We start from the raw sequence: 17,057 nt of genomic DNA, 5'->3' as shown, positions 1-17,057 counted from the left end.
TGAAAGGTGTCGAAGAGTTTTTTTGGGTTGTTGGATAGTGAAGAGATCAGGGTGGTGAAGTATGTCTGTTTGGCAACATGAAGAGTTATAGGTTTTTAACAAATTCATAGTGGATAAAGTTTTCTAGTGTGCGAGTTTTCCTCCATAGGCGTTCAGCACTCCTAGAGCATCGCTGGAGAAATCGGGTTTGCGGTGTCAGCCAGGGCTGTTTTACTTTGTGTTTAGAGGTTCTGAGGGTGAGGGGCGCTTGTTGGTCCAGGGTGCTTCTGAGAGTGTCATTGTAGTGATTTACAGCCAGATAAGGACAGGAAAAAGAGGAGATTGGGGACAGTGATGAGTGAAGGGAGTCTATGAGAGTTAATGGCTTGTAAATTTCTGAATGTGTGATAGGTAGGAGTGTGCTGGGGTGGGCAAGGATTTGTGAGCGTGAAGGAGAGACTTATGATCAGAGAGGGGAAGAGGGGAGTTATCTAGGTAGGGGATTGAACAAAGCCGTACAAAGACCAGATCAAGGGAGTTTCCGTTGTTTTGTTTCTCAGAGGATGATATTCAGATGCGATTCCAACTTATTCTTTGATTCATGTGTTTCTGGCAATTCTGGTTGTTCTATATATGCTCTGTTTCTGGATGATGTGACTGGCATAGCACATAGCAAGCTACAAAAACATTAATCTACAGTGGGTACGGAAAGTATTCAGACCCCTTTACATTTTTCACTCTGTTTCATTGCAGCCATTTGGTAAATTCTAAAAAGTAAATTTTTTTTCTCATTAACCCCTTAAGCCCCGCGGGTGGTTTGCACGTTAATGACCGGGCCAATTTTTACAATTCTGACCACTGTCACTTTATGAGGTAATTACTCTGGAACGCTTCAACGGATCCCCCTGATTCTGAGATTGTTTTTTCGTGACATATTGTACTTCATGATTGTGGAAAAATTTCTTCGATATCACTTGCGTTTATTTGTGAAAAAAACTGAAATTTGGCGAAAATTTTGAAAATTTTGCAATTTTCAAAATTTGAATTTTTAAGCCCTGAAATCAGAGCGATATGTCACACAAAAGAGTTAATAAATAACATTTCCCACATGTCTACTTTACATCAGCACAATTTTGGAACCAAAATTTTTTTTTTGTTAGGGAGCTATAAGGGTTAAAAGTTGACCAGCGATTTCTCATTTTTCCAACAAAATTTACAAAACCATTTTTTTAGGGACCACATCACATTTGAAGTCACTTGGAGAGGTCTTTATGACAGAAAATACCCAAAAGTGACACCATTCTAAAAACTGCACCCCTCAAGGTGCTCAAAACCACATTCAAGAACTTTATTAACCCTTCAGGTGCTTCACAGGAATTTTTTTGAATGTGGAAGAAAAAAATGAACATTTAACTTTTTTCACAAAAATGTTACTTTAGACCCAATTTTTTTTTATTTTCACAGGGGTAACAAGAAAAAAATGGACCCCAAAATTTGTTGTGCAATTTCCCCTGGGCACGCAGATACCCAATATTTGGGGAAAAAACACTGTCTGGGCTCGGAAGGGAAGGAGCGCCATTTGACTTTTTGATTATAAAATTTGCTTGAAAAATTAGCGGACGCCATGTTGTGTTTGGAGAGCCCCTGTGTGCCCAAACTTTGGAGCTCCCCCACAAGTGACCCCATTTTGGAAACTAGACCCCCCAAGGCACCTTTCTAGATGCATAGTGAGCACTTGTAACCCCCAGGTGCTTCACAAATTGATTCGCAAAAATGAAAAAAAAAACACTTTTTCATTTTTACGAATCAATTTGTGAAGCACCTAGGGGTTCCAAGTGCTCACTATGCATCTAGATAGGTGCCTTGGGGGGTCTAGTTTCCAAAATGGGGTCACTTGTGGGGGAGCTCCAATGTTTGGGCACACAGGGGCTCTCCAAACGCAACATGGCGTCCGCTAACAATTTGAGCCGATTTTCCATTCAATTTGTTAGCGGACACCATGTCGCGTTTGGAGAGCCCGTGATGTGCCAAAACAGTGGAGCTCCCCCACAAGTGTCCCCATTTTGGAAACTATACCCCTCAAGGATTTTATTAAGGTGTATAGTGAACATTTTGAATCCAGAGGTACGGCACAGAATTTGTTTACATTAGGTCATCATATTGAATAAGTTGTCATTATTCTTGAGCGCAAGTGCTCGCTACTTGAGTTTGCATCGGGTACTCAGGTATGCACCATGTACAGCGTGTGCTCGAGTGACATGCTCGAGTCCCTGCTCTGCATGTTTCACGGTTATTAGACACCCAAAAAAAAAACATGCGGGGATCGCTCGTGCATGGCAGGCAATCCCCGTAAAGTTTTTTGGCCGCGAAGCATATGGGGCAGAGACTCGAGCATGTCACTCAAATACCCACGATACTCAATGCATACCAGAGCACCCGATGCAAACTCAAGTAGCGAGCACTTGCTCTCAACACTAGTCGCCATATCGTCATCTTTTTTTCTTACTTTTGAAAAAAATCCCAACCCCAACCCTAGCCCCAGCACAACCCTAGCCCCAGCACAACCCTAGCCCCAGCACAACCCTAGCCCCAAACCCAGCCCTAACCCTAGCCCAATCCTAACCCAAGAGTTTATTTTTGACGCCGTTCCTTGTGCGGTATAAGTGATTAGACGACTTTACTCTTCGGGTCGGTGTGATTACAGCAATGCCAGAATCATATGGGGTTTTTATGACTGACAGCTGTCACACACTAAAAGACGCATTTTTTGTAAAATCTAGTTTTTGCATCGCCATATTTTGAGAGCTATAATTTTTCCAGATTTTGGCAGACAGTCATGTGACAGCTCGTTTTTTGCGGGATGACTTGACGTTATTGGTGCCATTTTCAGGCACGTGACATTTTTTGATCGCTTTCTATTCCGATTTTTGGGAGGCAGAATAAACAAAAACCAACAATTCAGAATTGTTTTTTTTTTTTTTTTTTTTTTATTCTGTTCCGCGTGTGGTAAAATTGATGAGGTAGCTTTATTCTTCGGGTCAGTACGTTTGCGCTTATACACAATAAAAGCTATTTTATAGAAAAAAATATTTTTTAGCATAGCTTTATTCTGAGAGCTATAACTTTTTTATTTTTCGGCTGATGGAGCTGTATGGCGGCTTGTTTTTTGCGGGACGAGATGACGTTTTCAGCGGTATCATTTTTATTTATATGCGTCTTTTTGATCGCGTGTTATTCCACTTTTTGTTTGGCGGTATGGTGATAAAGCATTGTTTATTGCTTCGTTTTTTTTTTTTTTTTTTTACCGTGTTCACTGAAGGGGTTAACTAGTGGGACAGTTTTATAGGTCAGGTTGTTCCGGACGCGGCGAAACCAAATATGTGTACTTTTATTTATTTTTTTTTTTTTTATAATAATATTTATTGATGGGTACATTATATTTTTATTTTTGGTGTATTATTTTTTTTTATAATATTTTTGCACATTTTTTTTTTTTTCCACTTTCACACAGTTTATACACTTTATTACTTTGTCCCACTCTGGGACTTTCACTTTTTTTTTTCTGATCGCCTGCATGGCACAGGAATGAAGCACCATCCCTATGCCATGAAGGCTGTCAGAAGTGCACAGTGTGAAGATTGCTTGGAGATGCACTGCGCATGCCCAAGCAATCTTCCTGCTCTCTGGTGACCCGGATGTTGTCATGACGACATCGGGTCGTCATGGCAACACCCGGGAAGCCTTTGCAGACTGCGCTGGAAGCAGGAAGAGGAGGTGAGTATCGCCGATCACCTCCCCTTGCCCCCGCAATGCCGCGATAGACTTCGATCGCAGCATCGCGGGGGTTAATGTGCTGGGAGCGGTGCAGGACCGCTCCCTGCACATAGTACCGGGTGTCAGCTGTGACAATCAGCTGACACCCGGCGGCGATCGCGCCCGCACAGCCTGTGTGCGCACGCGATCGTCATGACGTACTAATACGGGTCTGGCTCTTAAGTCCCAGGGCACAGACGCGTATTAGTACGTCAGATGTTATTAAGGGGTTAAAAGTACTCTCTGCACCCCATCTTGACTGAAAAAAAAAAATCAGAAATGTAGAAATTTTTGCAAATTTATTAAAGAAAAACTGAAATATCTCATGGTCATAAGTATTCAGACCCTTTGCTCAGTATTGAGTAGAAGCACCCTTTTCAGCTAGTACAGCCATAAGTCTTCTTGGGAATGATGCAACAAGTTTTCACACCTGGATTTGGGGATCCTCTGCCATTCTTCCTTGCAGATCCTCTCCAGTTCCGTCAGCTTGGATGGTGAACGTTGGTGGACAGCCATTTTCAGGTCTCCCCAGAGATGCTCAATTGGGTTTAGGTCAGGGCTCTGGTTGGGCCAGTCAAGAATGGTCACAGAGTTGTTCTGAAGCCACTCCTTTGTTATTTTAGCTGTGTTCTTACGGTCATTGTCTTGTTGGAAGGTGAACTTTCGGCAAAGTCTGAGGTCCAGAGCACTATGGAAGAGGTTTTCATCCAGGATCTCTCTGTACTTGGCCGCATTCATGTTTCCTTTAATTGCAACCAGTCGTCCTGTCCCTGCAGCTGAAAAACACCCCCAAAGCATGATGCTGCCACCACCATGTTTCACTGTTGGGATTGTATTGGGCAGGTGATGAGCAATGCCTGGTTTTCTCCACACGTACCGCTTAGAATTATCACCAAAAAGTGCTATCTTCATCTCATCAGACCAGAGAATCTTATTTCTCATAGCCTGGGAGTCTTTCATGGGTTTTCGAGCAAACTCTATGCAGGCTTTCCTATGTCTTGCACTGAGGAGAGGCTTCCGTCGGGCCACTCTGCCATAAAGGTCCGACTGGTGGAGGGCTGCAGTGATAGTTGACTTTGTGGCACTTTCTCCCATCTTCCTACTGCATCTCTGGAGCTCAGCCACAGTGATCTTGGGGTTATTCTTTACCTCTCTCACCATGGCTCTTCTCCCATGATTGCTCAGTATGGCTGGACGGCCAGGTCTAGGAAGACTTCTGGTGGTCCCAAACTTCTTCCATTTAAGGATTATGGAAACCACTGTACTCTTAGGAACCTTGAGTAATGCAGAAATTCTTTTGTAACCTTGGCCAGATCTGTGACTTGCCACAATTCTGTTTTTGAGCTCCTTGGGTAGTTCCTTTGAGCTCATGACTCTCATTTGGTCTGACATGCACTGTGAGCTGTGAGGTCTTATATAGACAGGCGTGTGCCTTTCCAAATCAAGTCCTATCAGTTTAATTAAACACAGCTGGACTCCAATTAAGGAGTAGAACCATCTCAAGGAGGATCACAAGGAAATGGACAGCATGTGACTTAAATGAGCAAAGGGTCTGAATACTTATCACCATGTGATATTTCAATTTTTCTTTAATAAATTTGCAAAAAATTCTACATTTCTATTTTTTTCAGTCAAGATGTTGTGCAGAGTGTACTTTAATGAGAAAAAAAATTTACTTTTTAGAATTTACCAAATGGCTGCAATGAAACAAAGTGAAAAATTTAAAGGGGTCTGAATACTTTCTGTACCCACTGTACATGATACACTATAATTTATGGGATTTATACCCTACCATGCTATTAAAATACTCTGCCTCCCTATTTAATAGTCTACTGAGCTACCACTGGGCGATAGTATGTAATAGTAATGTACTTTTTAATTATTATTCTACCGCATCCCAAAGCCAATTGGGAATTATGTTCTTACATTCCTTTGTATCTCATGCATACCAGGTTTATACTTATACTTGTTATGCCTCAATTGTTACATTTTTGATTATTTTGTTTTCTTTTGTATCTTTCAGTATTGATAAATGTCTAATTTTAGACTGAAGTGTCAATTTTATTTTTTTTTTTTACAGTGGATTGCTTTTCTAAATAAAAAGTATTGTTCATCAGCATTTACCCTGGAGTGCCAAGTTCTTTGTAACACTGTTCACTAAATGTACTTCGCTTTTCTTTTTCCCCCACACTTACTCTACCACCATGCTTGTATATACCCTTACAGTTTTTGTTCCACTAATCCTCACTCCTTTGCTATCCCCAAACCCCAGCATCCTCTATCCAAATAATAATCTCTCAATCCCTCTTACCTCCCACCTGACCTCATCTGCAGACCTGCTCCTCAACCTCAGATCTTGCCTACTAAAACATAAAACAAGCCGGCCTCTTTCCTTTCACCTGCTTTCTTGCACTCTGCTTGTCCTCACTGCTGGCGACATATCTACCAATCCTGGACCCCCACACAGCTGCTACCTCCCTCTTATGCCCCCTCATATCGCTGCCTACCTAATATGAACTTCCGCAATCTCTCCTACATTAAACACGTCTCGACGTCCACCCCCCTGCTCCCCCTCTCTGGAGCACTCTGGAATGCCTGCTCTGTCTACAATAAGCTCCATGTGATTCATGACCTCTTTAACTCTCGCAATCTATCCTTCCTGGGCTGACACCCTCCGACACTGCCTCCCCTGCTGCGCTGTGCTACAGCAGCCTCCACTTCACCCATACTCCTCACCCTGGTAACAGGCATGGTGGAGGAGTGGGTCTTCTTTCTACCAACTGGACCTTCAACCCAATATCACCTCTACAGTCCCTAAACCTCCCTTCTTTTAAAGTCCACACTGTCCGCATCTACTTTCTTTCCAACCTCCAAGTGGCCGTCATATACCGACCTCCCGGCCCTGCCACTGCCTTTATTGAACAATTCTCCACCTGGCTTCTTCACTTTTTCTCTGCTGACATTCCCACCATCATCATGGGTAACTTCAACATCCCCACCGACACCCGCCAGTCAGCAGTCTCCAAACTCCTGTCGCTTACTTCATCTTTTGGACTTGGTCCTCCTGAGCCACCCACACAGACGGACACACACTAGACCTCATCTTCACTCGACTCTGCTCCCTATCTAACCTCACAACCTCCCCTCTCCCCTTATCTGGCCACCATCTACTCACGTTCTCATCCCTGTCCTCTTCACCTGTCAGCCATGTCCAGCAACCATAACATCCCCGCAGAAACCTCGCACATCTAGACACTCACACACTCTGACTCTATTCTACCACTAGCATCCATATCTTCACTCCACGACACAGTCAGCGCCACTGCTTTCTACAATGCCACTCTCACATCAGCTATTGTCGCGGTCGCCCTACTCGTGCATGGCAGAGTGCGACAAATCAAAAGAAAACCCTGACACAATAACCTCACTAAAAAGCTTCGGCAAGTGTCCAGGGTTGCGGAGCGGTGTTGGAGGAAAACACATTCGAAAGAGGACTTCACTGCATTCAAACACGCAACACTCGCACTCAAATCAGCCCTCACCTCTGCTAAACAGGCCCACTTTACATCCCTTGTATCTTCCTTATTCTACAAACCCAAACAGTTATTCAACACTTAACTCCCCTCCTCCGTCCAGCACTGTCCCCTCCGACCTCCCTAATCGCTGCTGAGGACTTTGCCACACACTGCAAAAATAAGATTGACCAAACAAGGTAAGTCTTTATTGTTCGACCACCACAAACTCCTTTGCATACCAGACTAATGCCCTTACACCATAACCACCCTCTCTATCATCAATGAAGGTGAACTTCCTCATCTCCTCTCCAAATCACACCTCACTACTTGTGCACTTTACCCCATCGCATTCCACCTCCTCCCCAACCTCACCACCACACTTATTCCATCCCTAACCCATCTCTTCAACCTATCACTAACATCTGCTACCTTCCCCTCTGCTTTCAAACATGCCACAATCACGTCTATCCTCAAATAAACATTGCTCGACCCAACTGCTAAGTCCAGCTATCGCTCCATATTGCTGCTCCCATTCGCCTCCAAACTCCTTGAACAGCAGTTCACGCTGAACTTTCCTCTCATTAACTCTCTTCGACGACCTACAATCTGGCTTCTGTCCTCACCTTTCTACTGAAACGGCCCTGACCAAAATCACTAACATACTTATAGCCAAAGCTAACAGACAATTATCAATACTCCTCCTTGATTTGTCATCTGCCTTCGACACAGTTGACCACTGCCATCTACTACAAATCCTCTCTTCCTTTGGCATCAAAGACCTTGCCCTCACCTCATACCTTTCCAACCACACATTTAGAATCTCCCACTCTACCTCCTCATCCGGCCCTCACTCTGTTGAAGTCCCTCAAGGCTCTGTCCTAGGACCCCTACTCTTCTCCATCTATACCCTTGGCTGGAGACCACTCAAATTCCCATGGCTTCCAGTAGCATCTGCACGCTGACGACACTCAGATCCACCTCTGCTGTCCAGAATCCCTGAGTATCTATTTGCCATATCCTCCTCCTCTCGCTTCAAGCTTAATGTGGATAAATCTGAACTCCTCTTTTCTCCATCTCACATATCTTCCCCACCTGATCTATCTGTAGTAATAAACTACATCACGCTTCCACCCGTACCGGAAATCCGCTGCCTCGGAGTAACCCTTGAATCTGCCCTATCCTTCAAACAGCACATCCAAGCTCTCGCCACCTCCTGTCGCCTCCAGCTTAAAAATATTTCCAGAATCCGTCCTTTCCTAAACCCTCAATCTACTACATGCTTGTGCATACCCCATCATCGCCCGCCTCAACTACTGCAACATCCTCCTCTGTGGCCTACCTGCTAACACTCTTGTACCTCTCCAGTCCATCCTTAACTCTGCTGCCTGACTAGTTTATCTCTCTCCTCACTACTCTTCTGCTTCCCCTCTTTGCAAGTCCCTTTACTGGCTCCCAATTCCCCAGCATATCCAGTTCAAACTTCTACTAACACTGACCTACAAAGGCATCCATAACCTTTCTCCTCCGTACATCTCCAAATTAATATCCCGATATCTCCCCTCACGTAAAGTCCAGACCTCCCAAGACCACCACCTCTCCTCCACACTCATTAGTTTTTCACCCAATCGCCTAAAAGACTTGTCCCCAATATTCCCCATCCTCTGGAAATCTGGCCCCAACACGTTTCATTAGCCATCACATTCGGATCCTTCAGACAGAACCTGAAAACCCATCTTTTCAAGAAAGCTTACAGGCTGCCATGACCTTGCTGCCACCTCACCAACACCAGAGCTACTGCAACCCCATGAACCTACTGTCTCCTTCCCCATCATCCTGTAGAATGTAAGCCCGCAAGGGCAGGGCCCTCTTCCTCCTGTACCAGTCTATCATTGTTCGTTTCTTTACTGTAAGTGATATGTATTTTGCATGTAACCCCTTCTCATGTACAGCACCATGGAATCAATGTTGCTATATAAATATTTAGGGTAGAATCCTACTTGAGCACACACGAAGCAGGACGGACACTCATCTTCATGTCTCCTGAGGTCACATGACTGCTGCAGTCAATCGGTGGCTGCAGACTGACAGCAGCCTTCACATTTCTATCCTGAGGCGAATAAACTTTTTGCAAAGATGTAATTATGAAGATTGTAGTCAATCAGTGGCTTACATGAGTCATGAGACATTGTTCATCAAGACACTGGCGGAGTACACAATCTATGAGCCATGCAGATCCAGGAAGTAGAGAATTTTTTAATTTATGGGGCCAGCAATAAAGGAGTCTTTTAATGGGCAACCACTTTAAAAAAAAAAACAAAAAAAACTTTTGTTTTAAACAATGCAGTTAAAGGGGTTGTCCGGTATTGGAAAAATATATATTTGCAATGCATGTATGCACTTAAAATATGTATTAAAAAAAAAAAAGGCATACTCACTTTCCAGCACATTACATGTCCAGTCCAGGCTGACTGCGGCAGTCAGGGGACTAAAAGCACTTCATAAGAGAAACATACTTGAATGATATTTCTATATCAGACAACCCTTTTAATGTCTTATTATTCTATTAATTTATACCATTTGAGTTTTACATGACTAAGCAGAACAAGACAAGTCTCTTGACTACAGCTACAGAAATGGTCTCCTACCAAAAGCATTTTAATGTCACTGTGCCACAAAAGATACATTGGTTCAAACATAGAAGAGCTTAAGTACTGTGTAGGAATGGGAGTACCATAAATGGATTCTCAGATGAAAGCCCAGGCACATTTCTTACCTTTTATAAGGAGAGAAGTCTCTACTCTCACTAGCTGCAGACACTTCCTTTATTTTCAGCAGCACGTTACGGATAAAGTCAGCTTCGGTAATCACACTCCCTGAGGGAGCCGGTTTTGCAACAGTAGATAAAGGTTTGGGTCTTGTCACTAGAATAAACAAGAAACTGTTGCTTAGTGTTGAATATTTTGGATATGTATTTGTATTTTAACAATGGTAGAGTAGTCAAACCTACAGACATTACAGGCCGCTATCCGGTGACAACTCTGCTGCCCGCTAGAACTGTCTGCCGTCACCATGTAACTGAAGACTGCCGAATCATGACTGAGTGCAATCAGCACAAATTAACAATTCTCCTATATTCTAAACAAGAGTGGGTGGTCATGTGCCAACTTCATTGAGAGTAGTGGCCGAGAGAGTCAAACCGGCTGCAACTATGCAAATTGTATAAATACCCAATTGAAAGGGAAATTGTGGCAGTGTGCGCATTGTAAACTTATCACAATTCGGCAGTGTGCAGTCACAGACTGCAGAATTCTTTTTAGCCTGGAAAACTCCTTTAATACTATTTCATCTACACTGACAAATCATCTGAAGAATGATGAATAATGAAACATCTTTTCTGGCCTTCATAGGACACCATAGTCAGCAGCTATGACGTCACCAGCTCCTTCCGCCCGTGTGGTTACCAGGGATGCTACCGGACGGAGTGCCCTGGCTCTACATAGCACTTAGGAGATTACAGCTCCCTGCTTTACGGCATCGCCCAGGACCTGACAGCAGGTAACTGTGGGCTTCGGAGTACGTACAGGGGAGTAGACACCCCGCACTCTTTACATACCAGGAATTCACGCCTCTAATCAAGGGACCAGCCCCACTAACTGTATGCTTTTACTAAGCACCGTGTATTCATTCTTACAGACTATGAGCTATTTAGCAGCATAGCAGGCACGTTTCCAATAGCAGCAGCATTTCTTACCATGCAAATGGACGTTAAACAGAGAAACATTATATTTATTAACGCTTTGCCTAAATATCATATATAGCTGGTCTCCTTAGGAATATTATTTTATTGTCCAAGTTAATTTCCATTGTGAAATTTGTTTAATACAAATTCTAGATATTACTTTCTGTTTTGCGTGCTCCTCTTTTCTATTTTCTGCTACCTCCAATCAGTGCGACAGTACCATCTATTTATGACTATTTACGGGCCGTCACACAGGACCCGTGCTTCTGGCTGCAGCCTAGTATTTCTTCCTTACCATCTCCTTTGGCGCTAGTATATGTTGATACTACATTTCTGTTTATTTTATGCATTTATTTTAGTATTAATAGGCAGACGACAATCCATAATGTTCCTGTCTTGGCATTTACACATTGGTCTACGGGCAGAACTTTTGCACATAAGAAATGAACACTATTTATCAAGCTGGAGATCAAGGTCATATGCGCAGTCCCACTATATATCGCTTTCTTTTCACTGAATACGCATTGCTCTTACCTGTACATTATACATTTACATTTGGTACTTCCATTAGTCATCTCTGACACATGCATATTGTTTTTATTTGTACGTCACACGTCGGTGCCCCTAACAGACCCATGTGGTGTATTGATCGGTCATTTCTTACAGAGCTCAGATCAGACCTGGAGCGAGGGGTGGAACATTTGAGGCTTTATATTACTTATGTGCATCAGTGCAGAGCCAGATGTCAGTCAAAGTGCTGTGAGCGGTGACTGGCCGGGCACACCTGTCTGTATGGCTTAAAGTCAGCGACTCCCTGGAGTAATATACTTCATTTTCTCTAAGAAGCTGCACTTTCAGGACAAAGTAGCTTTAAAGGGGTTATCCACTACTTTACATTGATGCCCTATCCGTAGGATAGAGCATCAATGTATGATTGGCTGGGGTCCCGCACGCGGCACCCCTGCCGATCGGCTGTTATCGGTGTCGGTGGCAGGTGTCGCCAGCCGGAAGTCTCTACCTGCAGTGCCCGCCGCTTGTAACTGCACATCGGCCTCCCGATGAATGGGAGGAGGATGTGCAGTTACAAGCGGCGGCCACTACAGACAGCCAAGCACCGCAGGCAAGGACTTCCGGCCGGCGGCCGCTGCACCGATAACAGCTGATCGGTGGGGATGCCGCGTGTGGGACCCTGGCCGATCATACATTCATGCCCTATCCTACGGATAGGGTATCAATGTTAAAGTAGTGGGCAACTCCTTTAAGTCCTGCCCAGCCTAACTTGCAGATTAATGCTATATTGCCAGGTTTATACCATTATTTAACGTGACAGTATCCCTTTAAATGTTTTTTAAACAGCTGTAATAGAAAGTAAGCAAAGTAACCTCAAGTTCATCTGACTTGAAAACTATGAATTTCCAGCAAATGCCAAAGCAATTCCAATATCTGTCCCCTCAAAATTAATGAAGGTGAAGTTAATAAGATATTACATACAGCCGAAAGCTACAACTTTCAGTTACCTTTCTTCCAAACAATAGAAGGATAGGATCTGGCCAGAGTTTGCTGCACACTTGGGAGTATTTTGACATAGTGATCCACTATAGAGTTTCTGGCAGCTCCTCTTTCCAGCTGGCATCTGTCAAAATCATTCTGCACAGAAAAGAAAAAGTATAAAAATACATCCATAGCTGAACACATTTTTCAGATACTCTCCTCACGAAATGCAACGTAATCTTTACATAGCAAAATGACTATGGGGGATTGCTTTAGCCAACAATTATTACATAATTAATAAACCTGCTGATTGCCAAAATTGTCTGTGAGGTCTGCATATGACTCTGCAATTTAGTTTTGGAACATCCTTGCAGAATCAGCAGCTGCATGGAGATGTGCAGCAGCAGGAATGGAGAACTGCCCGTAAAGAAGGCAGAAATTACACGATCGCTGTATACATTGCTGAAAAAAGCAATGTATACAGATCAAACAAAAAGTTTATAAATTAAATGAAAAAAAGGGGTGATACGAGCGTTGCAGAGTATGACAGGCAGGTAAAGTCATCAACAGAAATTATTAAAGGAATACAAGGCTACATGTTTCAACATTGGATTGATTTCTTACTCAAGTCAGGGATGTATGCCATTTAGGAAGCCGTAATATCCCATTACACTTTGATCCCAGCGATTATATGACCAATTAGTGTCAGGAAGGAGCCAGACCAGATCGAGATGAGCTTTACAATGCATTGATGTGATAGATTTGCTCTGTAATGGGGGATAATATGCCAAGCCAACAGTTAAAAAAAGAAAAATTTTTTTAATGATGTTAAAAAAATGTGTGAAACACAAAATAAAAAGATATTTTACATAATTACATAGGTTGCAAAAAAGACCTAGGTCCATCAACCTTCTTCCACCAATTGTACATTTTGTCAGTAAATTAACTATAACCCACAGTTACGTGTATCAAGGAAATCATCCAGCCTTGTATAAAAGCTGTTATAGTGTCTGCCATTACTACCTCTTGTGGTCGGGCATTCCACAGTCTGACTGCTCTGACTGTAAAGAACCCTTTCCTATGTTTCCTGAAAACAGACACCTCCAACTGGGGGTGAAGCTGCAAGCATCTATATACTGTATTTAAAAGGGGCATTATAAGGCATGTATTCGGCGCTGGCACCTCACCATCTCAGTGTTCAGACAGAACAGTCAGAGAAACTATTTTTGAAAAGGAGAGATAGCCCTTCCAGTCCTTAAAAGACAGAACTATGGAATCACTTTCACTTATTGTTATTACTTACATATATATTCATGATACTCTTTAAAATGAAACAGAGGACTTACTAGGTGATAATTGTTCAGTGACTGGTTTAGCCGCAAAGCTGGTATGTAATTTGCTCTCTGTAAATGATGTACCAACAAGATCTCTTGATTTTGAATACCTCCGTTTGTGCGCAAATATGTATGCAAGTAATCCTATAATAAAAATAAAGATTTATTAAAGCATAAGGCAAAAGGAAACCTTCACGTTCTGTCTGAATCACTGTTCCTACCGGAACAAAAGTGACAATTGTAAAAGAAACGTCGTATAATCGCACAGGGAAAATGTCCTACAATTTGTGGCAGTTAACCTTTTCCTGTCACTGCCAGTTTTAGCATTTCTGAATAGGCCATATAAAGGGTTTTTCGTGACACTGTGCTTTATTTCAGGGGTAAATTTAGGTGGATATGTCTTGAAAACAGCTGAAACTTTAACCCCTTAACGACTGCCGATACGTATTAAAACGGCAGTTGTAAAGGGGCCTTATTCCTGATTTGTTTTAAAACGGCGATTGGGAATAAGATTGTAGCGCTGCCCGTCGGCTGTATGCGACAGCTGACACCCTGCTATAATCGGCCCTGGCCGCTTTTGTAACTGATCGGGCAAATTAACCCCTCAAATACTGCTGTCAATCGCAACAGAGCTATTTAACTGGTTGTAAGGGGGTTGCAAGATCCCCTTTGTAACCATGGGACCCACAAAATGAAAACTGCGGGTACCGATGGTTATCATGGTACCTAGAGGTCATCTGATGACCCCAGGGTACGATGGTCTGTAAGATCTAGCTATAAGCCTGGTCTCACAAGCACACTCCGTGACTCACTGACCGTCTCATGCACTGCAGTACACGAAAAATGATACATGTCCCACAGTGGGACGAAGTACAAAGAAAAGTGAAAAAGTAAAATAAAATATGTAAAAAACACACACAAAAAAGCACACCCAAATCACAAAAAGTCATTTTGCCACTCAAAAAGCAGTGTTTGTGAAAAAAAACAAACCAAAAACCCCCACAATTGTTAACACAGTATCCAGAACGACCCACTTTATAAAACTGGTACGTTATTTATTCCTTATGGCGAACGGCGTTAAGAAAATAAAAAAAACACCAAAAATGTCACTTTTTCATCAGACTGACTCACAAAAATTTTTAATAAAAAGCTTTCAAAAAGTCATATGAAGAAAAAAAGAATGGTATAAATTAAAATCGCCAAACCGTCCCGCAAAACAAAAACTGCAATATGGCTCATTCAGCAAAAAAAAAAAAAAGTTACAGTTCTCAGAATATGGCAATGTAAAAACTAATTCATTTTTGTAAAACATTGTTTTTAGTGTGTAAAAAAAGCAAAGCATAAAAAAAACTATATAAATCTGGTATCTCTGTAATCGTACCGACCCAATGGACAAATCAGTCTTATCACTTACCACACAGTGAACGGCGCAAAAAATAAAAAAAATAAATAACTAAATTACTGTTTTTTGTTCATTGTGTCTGAATATCTGAATAAAAAGCAATCATAAAACATTATGTGCCCCAAAATGGCAACAAAAAAATCTGTAACTCGTCCCACAAAAGAGGGATTTTTGGTGCTCACCGTAAAAGCTCTTCCTTTGAGCCTTTATTGGTGGACACAGGTAGCCATGAGTGTATGCATCTGTCGCTGGGAGGCCGCTAGGCAAAAAAAGAATTAGCTCCTCCTCAGCAGTATACACCCATCGACTGGCACAAAGCTCGTCAGTTAGTGAACAAGCAGTAAGAGAAGCAACAAACAACCGAACTATATACAGGCCCAACAAAAGGCACATAGGCCCAACACAGGCCCAACACAGGCATAAACCAGGGAGGATGCTGTGTCCCCCAGTGAAGGCTCTAAGAAAGATTTTACAGTGAGTACCAAAAATCCCTCTTTCGTTATTGCTTCATTGGGGGACACAGGTGACCATGGGATGTCCTAAATCAGTCCCAAGGAGGGAATAGAATAACTGACAAATCAGCTTGGACGGCAGGCGACCACCGCTTGCAGAATCTTCATACCTAGGCCAGCATCGACAGAGGCGTAGATATCTACTCTGTAGAACCTTGTGAAAGTGTAACGAGATGACCAGGTATCAGCTTTGCAAATCTGGGTTGCAGAGGCCTGTTGGCAAAAAGCCCAGGAAGCCCCCAACGCTTGGGTGGAGAGCGCTCTTACTCCCAGAAGGGGTGGCCTGTGTGTAGCGCGATATGCCTCCAGTATAGCCGAGCGAATTCAGCGATGGGTAGATTTTGTAGCAGGGAGATCCTTGCGATGACCCTCAGATGACAAACAAGGTGTCAGAACATCTGAATGAAGCGGTCCTTGATAGGTAGACACAGAGCTCTGCTCAGGTCCAGCTTGTGAAGGGATCTTTCAAGGGGATGAACCAGAGATGACCAGAAAGAAGGCAGAACAATGTCCTCGTTGATGTGGAATGAGGAGACTACCTTAAGAAAGGAGGAACTGGTCTGAAAACTACCTTGTCCTGATGGAGAATGAGAAAAGGAGAGCGACTAGAGAGCTGCCAGCTCAAACTCTTCTGATGGACGTGATGGCTACCAAAAAGGCAACCTTCCAGGAAAGGAATGACGACAAGATGTCATGGATAGGTTCAAAGGGGGCTTGCTGAAGGACGCTTAGACCAGATTAAGGTCCCAAGGGCCTTCAGGAGGGCAATATGGCAAAGCCAGGTGAGCAACTCCATGGAGGAAGGTCTTGAGCTTGGGACGAGAAGCCAAATTCCGTTGAAAAAGAATTGAGAGTGCAGAGATCTGAACCTTGAGAGTACTGATAGAAAGCCCGGAGTCGAGTCCCAACTGGAGAAAAGCCAAGATGGATGGAAGAGAAAAAGACATGTGAGCAGAAAAGGTTGTTTTCACACCATCAAAAAAAAAAAAAGGCCTTCCAAGTCCGATGTTAAATGCGTGAAGACGCGGGCTTTCTTGCTCTGACCATGGTCTGTATGACCTGGGATGAAAAACATGCTTCTCTCAAAACCAATGCCATTAAATTCAGAGACAGAGAATTCTGGTGGAAGAGGGGACCCTGAGAGAGAGAGTAGGTCTGGAAGTTTCCAGGGTACGTCTGCGAGCAGATCGACTAACTTTGCATACCAGGCTCTCCTGGGCCAGTCTACAGCCACCATGATTACTGGGACTCCCTCTGCCTTGATCTTGATGG

General features: G+C 43.1%; 1 protein-coding gene across 1 annotated transcript in view; it reads right to left on the bottom strand.

The window, feature by feature from the left end:
• The window catches only part of LOC141273778 (protein ELYS-like), a 113,166-nt gene that overhangs the window by 29,954 nt on the left and 66,155 nt on the right, over positions 1–17,057 (bottom strand). Inside the window, exons 23-25 of the mRNA XM_073686122.1 lie at positions 13,884–14,015; positions 12,564–12,693; positions 10,081–10,228 (exon numbers count right to left, since the gene is read on the bottom strand). Of these exons, the coding sequence (XP_073542223.1) occupies positions 10,081–10,228; positions 12,564–12,693; positions 13,884–14,015 (410 nt within the window). The remainder of the gene's footprint in view (positions 1–10,080; positions 10,229–12,563; positions 12,694–13,883; positions 14,016–17,057) is intronic.

The sequence above is a fragment of the Phyllobates terribilis genome, unplaced genomic scaffold (genome assembly GCF_046119375.1).
Source record: "Phyllobates terribilis strain yellow unplaced genomic scaffold, ASM4611937v1 Scaffold_5__5_contigs__length_657084704, whole genome shotgun sequence".
NCBI lineage: Eukaryota > Metazoa > Chordata > Amphibia > Anura > Dendrobatidae > Phyllobates > Phyllobates terribilis.
Note: the sequence above shows the minus strand (reverse complement) of the source record. Positions and strands in the feature narration are given on the sequence as shown.